This window comes from Tetrao urogallus, assembly GCF_951394365.1.
Source record: "Tetrao urogallus genome assembly, chromosome: 11".
Classification (NCBI taxonomy): domain Eukaryota; kingdom Metazoa; phylum Chordata; class Aves; order Galliformes; family Phasianidae; genus Tetrao; species Tetrao urogallus.
The window spans coordinates 2,259,949-2,274,709 of record NC_136824.1 but is presented as its reverse complement, the minus strand read 5'-3'; the positions used below and the strand labels follow the sequence as shown (position 1 = coordinate 2,274,709).

The 14,761-nt window shown below is 45.8% G+C and overlaps 1 protein-coding gene across 1 annotated transcript; it reads left to right on the top strand.

Moving 5' to 3' along the window:
* Positions 1 to 275: 275 nt before the first annotated feature.
* RAB11A (RAB11A, member RAS oncogene family) lies at positions 276 to 14,761 on the top strand (the record flags this gene model as incomplete). Its single annotated transcript, XM_079540653.1, has 5 exons — positions 276 to 315; positions 7,098 to 7,293; positions 8,216 to 8,409; positions 9,369 to 9,449; positions 14,622 to 14,761. The coding sequence occupies 5 exons, from the start codon at positions 276 to 278 to the stop codon at positions 14,759 to 14,761; spliced, it is 651 nt and encodes a 216-aa protein (XP_079396779.1).

Below are 14,761 nucleotides of genomic sequence, written 5' to 3'. Positions count from 1 at the left end.
CCGCAGCCGGTCCTGGAGCTGTGACCACTCGGTGGGACCAGCGGTGCCCGGGAGGACTCGGCTGTACCGGGCCGAGCTCGCAGCCCGTCCTACCGGCAGCACCGTCCCTTTAAGGCCGGGCGGGGCGGGAGGACGGAAGCAGCTCTGCGGCGCTGCCCCGGAAGGACCCGGCCGTGGGCGGGCAGAGTGCGGAAGCGTTGAGGCGGCTGTAGGGAGGGGTCCGGCACCCGCTCCCGTCCCCGGCCCCGTCCTCGGCCTCCGCCGCGCCTCGCACCATGGGCAACCGCGACGACGAGTACGATTATCTCTTCAAAGGTAACGCCCGCGTCCCCGCGCTGCCCGCGGGTCACCTTCGTGGCTCCGGACCTCACGGCCTCCGAACGGCGGGTGGGGAGCGCGGCGCGGGCTGACGGCCCCGGGCGGGCTGAGGGCCGCGGCCTTCCTCGGGATCCGAGCGGGCGGAGCGGCGCCCCGCTGGGTGCTGTGGAGCCCGGAGCCGGGGGCTGAGCTGTCCGGCCGTCTCACGTCGGGGGATGATGCAGCTAATTTAACGCGGGGCGCGGGTTGCGTCCCGCTGCGTTACAGCCCCGCGGTGCTGAAGCTGCGGGCAGCGGCCGGGCGCCGCGAGGCTGCGGTGCTGCCGTTCCTGTGCTGCTTTTGTGGTGAGGTTCAGGAATTGGGTCTTTGAGGCACAGTGGAAATAGTCGCTTATGGCAGGGAAGCGGGGTGTCGGGTTTGGAACGTCGCTCGCTATCTTATAATGGTGAGAGACTGTAAGCTTGCCGTGGTGAAGCTTGGGTGTCTTGAAGGAAAGCTGTATTCCAATCTGTACCCTTAAGCTCCCGTAATAACTTCGAGGAATTACAGTTTCCGTTGTCTGTTTTGTCCAGATTTGATTAGAAGACCTTGGCCTGTAAGTCAGTTGCTTGCACTGTTAAAGGTGAAGCCAGGAAGCATGAAGTAGTGCCTGCTTGCCCAGCTGACCGCCAGCGTCATCGCCGTCAGCAGTTTGTTTTGGAGCCTGAGGTGTACAGGTTATTGATCGCGTTTTCTTACCTGTACTGGCAGAACTGTGTAAATAAACTTATAATTAATGCTTTGATAGTGATGGGAGTGTCAGCGACACAGAGCTTTGTGGGAGAGGTGTTGCCTTTCCTTAAGCCTGCTTCTTGATAACTGTGAAATAATACAGTCGGGATTCATTTGTGTAGCGGGGGAAAAAAATCAAAGCTAAGTTAATTGATGGCCATTCCTAAAGCTTTTCCTGTTAGACTAACGTGTGGAAGCTGCTGCAGGGAATGCTAGGAAAACGGTCTTGTGGAGATGAGTGATTCAAGTCCTCCAAAGGTAAAGCAGATCACAGGAACTCCATGCAGAGTCGCATAGCTGGGATTAATGTGGCATCTGAAACAACGTATCCAAAAATGTAGAATAACAAAAATTGTGGAAACAGTTCTGAGGACCCAGAGGAGGAGGTGTTGCCGAGCAGTTACCGCTCTGGAATGAGCTGGGAATTACTGAGCGCTTGTCGGAAATCGCTGTCTTGTTACCAGGCACTGCCCCAAAAGACAAATAGTAAAAGTCCTTGGAAGAGGAAATGAGAACGTGGGTATCATTCCATCAGTGAGCATGAGACATGAGTCCTCTGGGGACTGCAGGGACGTGTGGGCAGCACAGGTGTACCGGTTTTGAAAGGAACATTGTAGAACTAAAAAAATGCAGGACATCAAAACAATCAGTAGAGTGACCCAAACTGAAGTGATGCTTAACTTTATCAAAACTAAAAGCAAAGAGCAACGTTGGCAAATAGGGAAAGAATATCTATTGTTTGTCATAATGTCTCTGAATATTTTTACTGCTGCTTTTATTGAGCAGAGGCCTAAAATAAAAGGATATAAAGTCTCCCAGTCTGCATGCGAACTTTGGAGTGGTTCGTTGCTGTAGGCAAAAAGCATGCATGGATTTGAAAGGCTGCAAAAACTCCCAGAGGAAGAACATGCTGTGTACCTGGGTGAACTGCTTACAGTGTTGTGTCTGGGGTCACTGCTGCTTGAAGATGGGGGCTTGCTACACAGAGGTTGGCCTGTTTGTTCTTTTACTCCCTGCTTCTCAGACATCTCTTCTTGCTGTCAGACTGGTCTATCAGGATGCTCAATCCAGGCAGGCAGTTCTTTGAGGTTCATAGGCTTGAAGGGATATTGTTGCTGGGACTAACTTCAGGTTTTGATGTGCTATGAAAGAATCCAGGCATATTCTCTAGTCTAGCTGTCTCTTACTGCTCTTGAATTAAACTGCTTTTAGTGTGTTTGTGTGAGGCCTGTTCTTGTGTTCTCTGTTCTTGTGCTGTCAGCCACTGACAGCAGCTCCATGGCGAGATCCAGCTGCTGGTGGTGTTAATGGGAGCCCAAACCTGTGCAGCTGCAGTTTAATCCCAGTAGCTGTCATGCTGCCCCTTGCCTGGCTCCACTGCAGCAGCACAGTGTGTGCCCAAACCTAATAGGTCTGGCTTAAGTCAATTTTTGGTAACTTCTTTGTGTCCAGCTATACACGTCTGTGTGTCTTTCCGTGCTAAACCAGTTGGTTTCGTGGAGAGCTGTGTCTGCTAGCACCACGTTTTAGAAAACCCAGGTCTGTGAAGCTGACTCCATAAAATTCTTGCTCCAATTTTAACGGGAAGAAAAAATAGTGTTGACAGGAGGCTTAAATTATTGAGTAATATCCTTACTGAAGTGCTGCAACTTTTAACTCTTTTTGATTAATGTATTTACAGTTAATGAGTAGATACCAAAGCAACCCTCGCTCCTGGAATATGTCTTCTGTGTTTTTCACAGACAAAGCTCAGGAGGATTAGATTTGTACCCTGACCATCTGGAACTTTGGATTTGAGGTCAGCCTTCTTGTTTCCGAATGCAGACCTGGCTTGCAGTGGCATTCAGCTGATTGGTGGAAAAACTCCTGTTTCAGCTATCTGCTTCCTTGTTTGCGTCATGTTTATTACTCCAGCCTTTTCCTTTGCTGAAGGAAACTAAATCAGTATAGAGTTGTTGTTTTAGACTTCGGACAATGCGTTTTTTTTTTTTTTTCTTGAGTGTTTTTGTCTGCAGGGAAGCGCAGTTGCATGGCAGATAGTGATTTTTCCAATGGTAGTGAACCCTGTACCTTCACTCTTAGATGTGGAGGCATTTTGGGGCTGAACAGACCTTGCGTTGCTGTTATGCTGTGCTTGTGTTTTGGGTGGTGTGTAGTATTTGTGGGTAATAGATGACCCCTACCCTAAGGTGCCCTTGAAGCATATGACGTTGCTCTTTGAGACAGGAGCTGGATGATTACAGGTGAGGAGGAGACTGATGTAAGATATGATCACATTAGCTTTGTCACCAGCTGGCTGGAAGATGTAGAATCGGGTCATCTAATTCTCATTCCCTTTAAACCCCCATTTAAGCGGGCTGGAAGAGCTGTTCAGCAGGGTCTTGTGGGTGTCATAACATGTGTCCAGGCTCTTTGTTTATCTGCCTCTTAGTAGCAGAGCTTGGTGCAGACAGAAGTGTTTTCAGACATTGTAATCCCTGACGTGTTTGAAATGGTGTAATATGCCACTTGTGTAATAACCTTACTGCATCCAGAAGAAGCTAGCAGTGCTGGACTTTCTATTTTCAACCTGATTAGGTTGTCAATAGTGTATTTTATGAGCTAGTTGAAATTCTTAGAAAATAAGCTTCAATTAGAGGTTTAACAGAAATAAAAATTGAGTGAGAGTTGGAATGTTGGTGAAAAATTAATACGTCTCTAAATGGCTTTTCAAGCAAGGAAATTGAATTCTTATTTTGGTCTTCTACAGAAATAAAACTGGAATTACAGGATGAAATTCATACATTTGCATGGACTGCCTCATTCTTTTTGTCCACCAAATACTTTGTCTTAAACAGTTGCAGTGCTAAGTGCTGTAGGTAGTAAAAGCATCATTTCCAAAAGCTCGTGGTTGCTCACAGTGAGCTGCCACATCACTAAAGCAGCAACAAGGAGCTGCCTGGCAGTAGTCAGCTGGGGTGGGGGATCCCTTCTGCTGCCTCTTGGGTTATTCCCAGGCTGTGCCAGTACTGGTGCAAAGAAGGTTGTGATGGAGTTTCTCAAGGCTGAACTTGTTTAAATGTTTCCCATAAACTTTAGTCCTTCCAGTGCCGAGGGAGTTGAGGAATTTGCTGACGGTGTGAAGGTGAGTGGTGCAGAAGATCTTCCAATACTACTCTGACTTCCTGTGTGGTGATGAGGATGACAGCTCTCTGAATGAAGCAGGATTTGGAATGCTAGGCTTGGGGGCTTGCAGGAATTCACTGAAGTAAGAGCTGACAGACAGAAAGTTTGGGCAGCTCGGTCTGATGGGCAGAGCCACTGTGGTGGTGTGGTCAGGAACAGACCATTTCAGCACAGGCCATTTCTAGTAGAGATGGCAGGATTAAAATCCCTGTGTACGTCACCACTGAGGTCTCACCTGGGACGATGCATGTGGTTGCTCTCACTGCTTGGAAGAGAACTTGTAGGGAAGATGTTTGGGGAAATGCACCATCTGTTTATAAGGATATATTTGATAAGTTGGCTTATTGAGGTGGTAGAATGAAGCTGAGAAGATGCAGCTGCTTTTTGTAAATATGTGAAACAGCATAAACACCGCTGGGAGAAGAAACTAATAAGCTAATGGGCAGTGCTGGCACACAAACACTGCTACCAGCTGACCGCTAATTTCTTCTGAAAATTAGAAGGCAATTTCTAACCATTAAGAGTGAATTTCTGGAAGAGAAGCCCAGTAAAAGTGTATGTGCAGGAACAATTAGCTTTGATGTGGAATTAGATATCATCATTTCTTTCTCGAACTGTTCGCCTGTGATAGTTAGGCTCAGGCATTCAGGGTCATTCCTGCTGCATTTCTCTGCTGAGAATATAATATATGGGAACGTTGAGGTGGTTTGATAAGGAAAGCAAAATAAAAATTAATGTAATCTGAGTGATGGTTAATGCTGTTTTAGTTCATCGTTGCATTCAAAGAATGATAGCTCAGGCTGGTGGAAATACAGAACGTGTGAGGAACCTTAGGTACCACTGACACTGCAAGCTGTTCCTGTGGCTGTGCTCAATGCAAGCTGCAGTGGCCCAATTAAGTAGAGGAAATAGCTGGCTTCAAGGAGGAAAGTCAAATATTTCCCCTTTTAATTGAGACACGTTAATCTGGCACTGGAGAGCACTCAGGCATAAGCAGTGTGATACTTAGACAAGGTGAGGAAAAAACGTGGCAGGGGGAACTGCCCGAGCTGTCTTTGGAAATGTGCACTGACCAAGAGAAACATTTGTGAGGGCAGGAGGTAGCAGGGATGGGATACAGCTTCTGCAACACAGTGATGTGTGTGGAGACTGCTTTCCTCATCTGGAGAAGTTTTCAGCCCAGTTGTCCCAGTGTACACAAACATGATGTCATCCAAAACTCTGGTCTAAACCTGCTGAAAGAGTATTGAAGATCTCATTTGCCAATGGAGAAGGAAACCTGTGGCAATTTGCCTGGTGGTGATGATGTAATTAGGTACCCTGACCTCTGCACTAACTTTATTACCCTTTGGCATCCTCTGTGCCAGGAAAGCTGCTCAGCTGTGTCAGGGCAGCTGACACTGAACCCTGCTGACCTGTCATGTGGGAAAACAGATCCTGTTTGCATTCAATGTACGTGCATGCCACTTGCATGCACTGTGGGTCCTCCTAAGAGAAGTGTTAAAGCTGCTCTGTGCTTTCTGCAGCCTCAGAAGCATGGCAGGCTGCTCGCTGAGTCAGCTGCCAGAGGGGGCTGCAACGTAAGACTACTGGAAGCTGGTGTTTGCTGCAATGCTCACTCTATGGAGAGAACTTAGTAGCTGCTTCTCAGCTCATACAGTCAGGGAAAACCCCGTTTGTCAGAACTGTGCGTTATGTAAATAGGGAACAGTGTCCAGAACTCTGCTGTGTGATGCAGCAAACAGTGGGAGGTTTTATGCTGCTAGACTGTCTCACTCCAGAGCTCAGTGGACTCATTCGTCTGTTGTACCACACAGCATATTTAACGCTGTGTTGCAACTTCTTAAAGCTGAAATGATGTCTATTACTGTGCAAACACTTGCTTTTTTTTTTGTTTTTTTTTCTCAAAACAAGTAGAGCCATGCTGTTTTCTTTGTCACCCATGGCTCTTCTGCTTGTATGGGCTTTGAAGCGCAGCCTTTCTTCTCAAGGATCTTATTCCTCCTTTTCCTTCTGTTATCTGTTCTTATGATCAGGGCAGAGGAGCATCCCAAGGGGCTGCTGTGTGATGTGACTCAGGTGGCCTTGCGTTACACCCAGCAAATGAACTTCCTGCACCTTTGCAGCCAGTTCCCTCTGCACTGGTGTGGCAGTGGGGTGGGCTGGGAAGGGCAGCAGATGGTGCCTGTAGTCCTGAGCCACAGCCGTACCCCAGAGCAGCACTGTGGAGCAGCGTTGATCTGAGCCTCAGCAGCAATGAGCGACTGCTGAGGAGTGTGCTGTGCCCAGGCAGCCTTTCAAGCTGTCCATCATGGTGACAGTGGTCTTGTGACTTCTGTATGTTCTGATTTCTTTTTTTCTTTTTTCTTTTTCTGTGCTAGTGGGGAACCTTCTTCCTGCAAGGGTGTGAGGGGTGTAGAGTGAAGGCAGCCTGCTGCCTGCTCTGTGTGCTGGAGTTATGCTTCAGCACAACACTTGCATGGTTTTTCATTTGTTTTAGTTGTAGCGTTGTCGCAAGGATGTGAAATCCAAATTGTCTCTGAGTTTTGTGCTTTGCCATGTGTGTTTTTCCTGGAGGAGGAATGTGATTCAGTGCAAAGCAAAGGAGACTGAATTGTAACTGCTAAAAACCAAGTCTGAAGTCTGTTTGAAATGCTGGTGAGTGTGACAGCTCTGGTCCTCTGGAAATCTCAAGGCTTGGAAACAGACCCCTGACACGAGGGGTGGTTTTGCTATTCTTTTTCTCTGGTTTTATTCTGGAAATCAAATATATTCATTGCAGGTGGTTGTCAGTAGATAATCTATATCTGGGATGTGATTCCAATGTCATTTCTGTCTTCTAGTTGTCCTTATTGGAGACTCTGGAGTAGGCAAGAGTAACCTCCTGTCTCGATTCACTCGCAATGAGTTTAACTTGGAAAGCAAAAGCACCATTGGAGTAGAATTTGCAACAAGAAGCATTCAAGTTGATGGGAAGACAATAAAGGCTCAGATATGGGACACAGCAGGGCAGGAGCGATACCGAGCTATAACATCAGCGTAAGTGGCAGCTTATATGGCTGGAGAGAAGCTTTGGCTGAGGAGGGTGAGCTTGGGGCCCTTCTGATTCCTCAAACTGCAAGCAGGATGGATTTTCTCTTATAATGTCCACATACAATATGGGGGAAGGAAGCTCAAATGTTATTCTGTCCTGAAGCTTGACACAGTATGAACAGATTTACTTCTCAGTGCTCTCATGATATGTAACTGGAGGCGTTTCTGAGCTGTGAGAGACTTATTTAAATGCAAGCCATTGATGAAATAACAACGGTACTGATGGAGGTTTTATCAGTGGTAACCTACGACCAGAACGCCTCCTGTATCAGTAGGGAGGCACTGCTCACTTTGTGTGTTTGTTTAATTGAAAAAGCAGCACAGCAAAAGCTAGATTTGAGTAAAACTGGAGGTAATTGTGGGGTGGGAAAGCACAACTGAATGTTTTTTTCTTTTTGAATATGTAACCGTGCCTCTCCCTGGTCTGACAGTAAACCAATTAGGGCATTTCACAAAGAGAACAGATCAAGTTATTATTTTTTTTTTTTCAAATGATCCAATGAGTCATTGCAAAGTCTTCCTGCTGCTCTGGGCTGTGCCCGTGCTGCACCCACAGTGGTGGGTGGGGAGCCTTTCAGGAGTGGGTCAGAGGCTGAAGGTGACAGAAGCTTCCCATAGACTACAGTGCTTCATTTTTGAGGTGCAGGGTGACCCACCAGACCCTGGATGCTGTTGTTGTCATGGATTAACCCTGGTCTGGATGCTGTATTTCAGCTTCTTCAAGTCCCATGTGTCATGCTTTGTATTATTATTATTATTATTTTTAATATAACTGTCTTTGCAGTAGTGGGAAACAGCTATTACTCAGTATCTTGTCACTTTCAATTGTGTTTCTTGCTGGTTCTCTAACACATCTCTTCACCCACAGGTACTATCGAGGTGCTGTAGGGGCATTGCTGGTTTATGACATTGCTAAGCACCTTACTTATGAGAATGTAGAGAGATGGTTGAAAGAGCTGAGAGACCACGCAGACAGCAATATTGTAATCATGCTTGTGGGAAACAAGAGTGACTTGCGCCACCTGAGAGCAGTCCCTACAGATGAGGCCAGAGCTTTTGCAGGTTGGTGAACTCAAAATAATTGCCTAATGCAAACTGTCCAGACTTTGCCTACCTGATGTGAAATACATGAGTGTACAGGTAGGAGGGAAAAGACTTAGTGCCACGTACTGCTTTATGCCTTTCTTCATTCAGTTAAAAATGTTCTGCAGAACCTGCATGCTGATAGACTCTCAAGAATCTGCCAGGGGCACTTGAAGACAGTTTTAAACCAGATTTAGTTCCATGCCTATGCATTGCTTTTCTTGTAGAAGCTGTGCTGGTGGGTTTAAGTTTCATGCATGGTGGCAGCCTTGTGTCTGTGTAATATCTGAACTATATCAGCTGAGCTGGAGCCCCATACAGATGCTGGTATCTGAACAGATGTACATTAAGCGACCTTCTTGGCTCTTAATACATAATTAAGATATGTGAAAAGTAATTCTAGAGATTATTCTGTTTGTGTATATCTTGCCTTGTTTTAGGACAGATTTCTTTAATTGTGGAGGGAAGCTGGGTTTTGTTCTTTAAGGCTTGCTGTAGCTGCTTGTGCAGAGTGAGGATACCTGCCTGCAGGTAAAGGACTGCTGTTCCCTCATAAGGCTTGCCCTGTTAGACAAGCTGCCATGTCCTATTGGGAGGTGGAAAAACTTGACAAGGTAAAAAAAAAAGTCCAGGAAGTTTCCTTTCACATTTCTTGAGAGTGCAAGAAATTCTCACTTTCAGTGATGCTCAGTGTAACACAGGTAACACAGCACTGTCCTCATCCCTGTGCCTGATAATAACTCTAAATTGCATTGCTGCTGTTAGCTGGCCTTGCTTTCAGATCATAAAGGGGAAAATCCTACAACTTCTAATGTGTTTTCTTAGCACTAATGCATCTATCTCATCAGCAGCACCACATACTTTGTCTGGTACAAAAGTTCTTCTGGATGGGAGATAAACTTTATACACCTCTAATTATGGTATTTCTGTCCATGCAGAGAAGAATGGTTTGTCATTTATCGAGACATCTGCTTTAGACTCTACAAATGTGGAAGCAGCTTTCCAGACTATTCTGACAGGTGAGTCACCTAATACTTGGTTTGGAGGAGGAAGGGCAGAATGCTGCTCTGATACACAGCGAATAGGCATTTATTTGCCTATAAAGTTTGTAAAAGTTAGCAATTTAATCATTCCTCACAGCTGTAGTACTCAGACACTGCTTTTGAAGTGTCATAGTTGATAGACCAGCATAGGACTCAGGAATGAGTCTTACTCACTTTGCTCTACCCTGGGTTTCCAGTCAGCCTGGTTTATGTGCTTCACTTTCCCATTTGTGGAACTGGGAGTGCCTGTGAGAAGAGAATTGTCCCATGTCCACCTCCAGACAAAATGGCTGTTGTCAGATGAGAAGGCAATCTAGCTTGTTTCCATCAGTAATGGTGAGCATAACACTGCCAAGAGAAAAGTGCCAAAAGAATGAAGCAGTGCTGGTAGTCTGAGAGACAGCAACTCCTGAGTGCAGGTTGGTTGCTGTCAGTGCATGTAATAGCCCTGGCTGGACTTCTGGACTTTGAGGCACGTGACAGCAGTGACTGCTGCAGTTTTTATGCTCAGTTGATGAGGAACTTCCTTTTTGTTTAACTCCTTTGATAAGTGTAACTTCTCACTTGTGACACTGGCAAGTAGTTAGATTAGATTTTTTTCTTTTTGGCAAGTAATGGATACTTTCTTTCACAAACACATAAAGGACACCTTAGCCATATTGCGGTGGAGGAGGTAGCTAGGAAACTATTACTGTAATAAATAAAACTTCTGGAGCGTTTTCTTCAGTTGTTTTGAAATGTGTTATGAATACCCTTGCAGTAGGGGGTGGGGAGAGAGATCTAACTGCCCTCAGCCCCTTCTTGGACCACTGTGTGCCTTAGCAGCAATGGCTGGTGTGCTGCATGCTGTGGGCTGCTGCCTTATTTCTGCAGGTCTGTGTGATGCTCAGATACAATAAACTGCTGTTGCCATGGGGAAGCAGTTTTCCTGTTGGGCACACACTAGGCTGTTTCCTTCTCTCTCTGCTTGCATGCTTTCAACAGCACTTTTTATTCCAGAAGTTATCTTGGATTCTAGTTAGTGGAGGTTTGATTTTTCTGGTTTTATTTCTCTGTGAAGGAGAGCAGTCTGTAATGGGAGAACAAGTGATTAAGATTAACCCTCAGTGGACTCTGACAGATTGTTGGGGCTGTTGCTTTCTCACAAACATCAGAGCACCCTGTGTTGCTGTGACAGTGTTTTGGGTAAAGAACTCTTGGGTGTGTGGACAGAATTCTTGCTGAGGAATGGCTGGTTCAGCTGAGCTAGAAGAAACACTTCTGATTAGTGGGCACGTGGCTTTCTCCAGACGTAGACTCCTGTTTCAGGGAGATAAAGATGAAGTAAATAATGCATTAGCAGCAGGTTACCTCCATCTCTGCAGTAACTGGCATGCAAAGGATCAATGTTCTGCTGATAAACTTCTTGATAACACTTCACAGCTGGCTATTTGTGTTAATGATTTGCTTTTAAAGGAAGAGGTGAGCAGCCATCTGAGGAATGTGGTTTTCAGAGTGACCTTGCAGAATCATGGATAGTCTGTATGTGTGTGGCTAGGTTGCTTCCAAACGTAATACTAGAGGGAGTAATACTGGCTGTCATTTGAAGAAGAAGGTTGATAAAGCCAACAGGCTTTGCCACAGGCTGTGTGTGGAGGAGGCTGTCAGAAGGGGCAGGGCATGCTGCTGCACCAGCTCAGCTAGTATTTTCCATGCTGGGAGGAGTCCTGCAAAGCCATCTCAGGCTGCTCTCAGTGGCTCTCAGCTGCTTAAATCTTTCCTGGACAGGGAACTGTCTTGACTGAGATCTGGAGCAAAACTCCTTTCTCAGCCTTTCTCAGTCCTGCTGAAGGTAATCTGGTTGGGACAGTGATGGAAACTCCGAAGAGTGCTTTCAGTTGGAGTTATACCAGGTTGATGTTAAGCTTATTCACACCTAGATTCTCAGATGAAGCCACCTTGAGTAGATGGCTTTGGGTGTAGGAAATATGAATCTGTTATAGTTAGCACAGTGTTAAGTGAGTGTGTGGTCTGCTGTTGTTACAGGTGGTAGCAGAGAGAGAGAGCTTTCCTTTTGTCTGGCTGTATTATAATTTCCCAGAGAAGGGCAGTGGGAGGGAGGAATTAAATCTTAAATCTAATAGGCTTCCTCTCCTGTTGTCTGTACCAGGTAAGTTCTGGGGAGCTTTTCCTTCTGTGGCTTAGAATAATGGTCCTTATCCAAGCTCCTCAGTTGTAAGATGTCTAGACTTCAAGGGCTAATTCCTGTGCACACAAAGCTGCTTTGTATTATTTGGCAAATATGAGAGACTGGTGTTTTAATCCTATCCCCTGTGAGCATTCACAGCAGGATAAAGCATCCTTAAAGTAAACTGGAGTCAGCCTCCACTCCCTGCCTCATTCAGTGCTGTCTCTGTTCCTGTTCTGCATTCTTCTGTGGTTTCATCTCTAAGGAATCCCATCTCCAAGGCAACAACATCACAGAGTACAGACATTAAGAACATTTCATAAGAAGAGGGATTTCCTCTTTTTGTTAGTTTTGTACACCTGGAAGTGAATGAAACAGTAGCCCTGGTTGAGCAGACAAGGACTGGGCAAATAGACAGCAGTTGTTTTTTTTTTTTTTTCTTTTTCCCCAGCTCTTATAGCACAAGGCCAGTCTCACATGGTTACCAATTATGCAGAGAAGCATTCTGCTGAATGTGCTCTTAGTTAGGTCTCATTCAGTTACTGAGCAGAGCATGAAGTGTAGCATCTTCATTAAAAAGTACACATCTTCATTAGCTGGGCATTCCTCAGTACAGACCAGTTTCAGTGTAGGCTTTGCCTCTGGGCATTTTGCTGCAGGAAGAGCAGGTTTAAGCTGTTCCCACCTCCTCCATCACACCAACACAACTATGTGTGGTGAAGGAGTGCAGCTGTAGTGTAGGGCAAAGTAGTTTTTAACCATTTAGGCTTTGATCTAGAGCAGTATCCTGTGTCTGTACAAAGGCTTGCATAGCAGAGGAGGAAGAAGTGGCAATGAGCAGAAGTGGAGCTGCTACGAGTTGACTAAGCAGCACTGCTGCTAGATGTTCTAGCAGGGCAGGGAGTGAGGATCAGTTGGAAATGCACTCCCCACAGCCGGAAGAGAGAGACCCTTATCAGCAAAAAAAAATCAGCAATGTTGTTTTTAAGACTGTTAAACAACCCTGAAGATCTTTGAGTGCTTTGAAATGAGGGTGTTATGCAGAGGACACTGCATGTGGGGTAGGGGTGGAGGAATTGTGTGACAGCTCATGTTAGACAACGGTATGAACTTATTCAGGAACTTCCATGGAAAACAATTGCTGCTTCTAAGTGTATGAGCAGGTATGTGGAGCAGAGAACTCGTCCTGAAGAATGCAGTGCAGATCTCTTCCAGCTGTGCTCCCTCCACCTCTGCACGTGTGCCCTGTGCTGAGCATTGCTGCCTGGCCTGCCATGGGGCAAAGCTGGTCTTTATTTACAGATCCCCATGTGAGCCCTCAGGTAGCTTTAAAGGTCTGTTGTACATTTTCCTCAAACTTGTGAAATTGTTCATATGTCATGGAAAGAATAGGGAACTTCACAACTGGTGAAATCAGAAAATCCTGCTTTGTGTCTACAGTTTGTTTGGTTGCATCAGTGACCTGATCCTAACTGAATGCATACGTAAGGTCCAGCTTTCTGAGCAGTCTATCCCTATCTGAGTTTGAGCCCTCTCTTTAAGGCCCAAGAAATAGATTCTTTTACAGTGCAGCTTGCAAAGGGTGAACTTCCTTCTATAGACAATAGATACAGCACAGTATCTGTGAGAAATTACCACTTGGTCAGCAGTTACATAGATGTGTGCAGCCCTGCTCTCACTCCTTCTGGGGAGCACTCAGGCATTTGTGTTGGCAGCTTAAATCAACTCAAGCTTGTTGCATCAAGGGCAAGATTTGCAGGCCTTGTTTATCAGGAACCCTTTTTAGCTCCTCAGTACCATCAGTTCTCACCATAAAAGCAGGCACAGAGCTGTGTGACCAGCCCTTGGCAGCAAATAGGACTTCTCTACACGAGGTTACTCAGTTTCCAGTACTGAAATGATGTCAGGATGTGCACCCAGCAGCAGCTCATTAAATTCTGAACAAAGGCTACTCAGTAACGATGAATCTCTGGTGGGAAAGATGCAACTTGGTCTGGGGTCAGACGAGGTGCTTGGACCATCATTTTCCAGGGACTTTAGACCTACAAAAGAATTTGAACCTTTGTTGTGTTTCACCCAAGTTATTTGTGAGCAGCGTTCTGCTCTGCTCTGCTCTGCAGACACCCTCTTCTCGTGTGACCTGAGCTTATCTGGAGAGCCCCAGCAGGCCATGCTGCAGCATGCAAATGGTGTGGGCAGTGCTGCGTGCTTGGTGCCAGCACACCGTTCTGTTGTGTAAAGCAGATGGGATGTTGTCATTTCAGGGTAGGCTTTTTGCTGAAGCTGGAACGCTTTTAATTGTTTTGTTAATGAGGCTTAGCAGGTATTTATTATTTTTTTCAGTGGTTTATAACTTGAATTTGCAAGTGAGCTCCCAGTATTCTATTTTTGGTGTCCTTTATTTCCTTCCTGGGTGAAGTGCTGCACGTCACACTTCTGTGCGCATGCTGAAGGGAGTGGCTTTGTACCTGCTCTCAGTGTGTGTACAGCAGGTACTGTTGGCCACAAATCCCAGGAACCTGGCAGAGCTTTCAGTGCAGGTGTGCACCTGGTGGTGGTAGGAAAGGCAGAGCAGTTTATCCTGTGCTCTCTGATTTCTGCTGGGTTCTTTGTTTGTAATGAGTCTTCTCTGAAGTCCTGAAGCTGATCTGCACTAACACACTGTTCTGAGAGCCACGAGAACAATCAGAAGGAATTGATGGCATACACAGTAGATCCTGCATCTTTACTGAGAGTCAGGAACTATTTTTTTTTTTATTGCTTTTGGTAAAGCAGTTGTGAAGAAATGTGTTTTGTGAAGATGGTTCATATTTTAATTTATAAATACAGAAGATCTCATTGAACTTCTTGTGAAAGCTGCTGTGCTTATCATTGCAGAAGTATGGGAAATCTTTGCTTTCTGCAGTTTTTGGCTTCCCCAGTGTTTGCTTTCTGATGATGCTCTGCATGCACGTAACGATGGGCTCTTTCTCATCTTCCAGAGATCTATCGTATTGTTTCCCAGAAGCAAATGTCCGACAGACGTGAGAATGATATGTCTCCAAGCAACAACGTGGTTCCCATTCATGTCCCTCCAACCACTGAAAACAAACCAAAGATGCAGTGCTGTCAGAATATATAA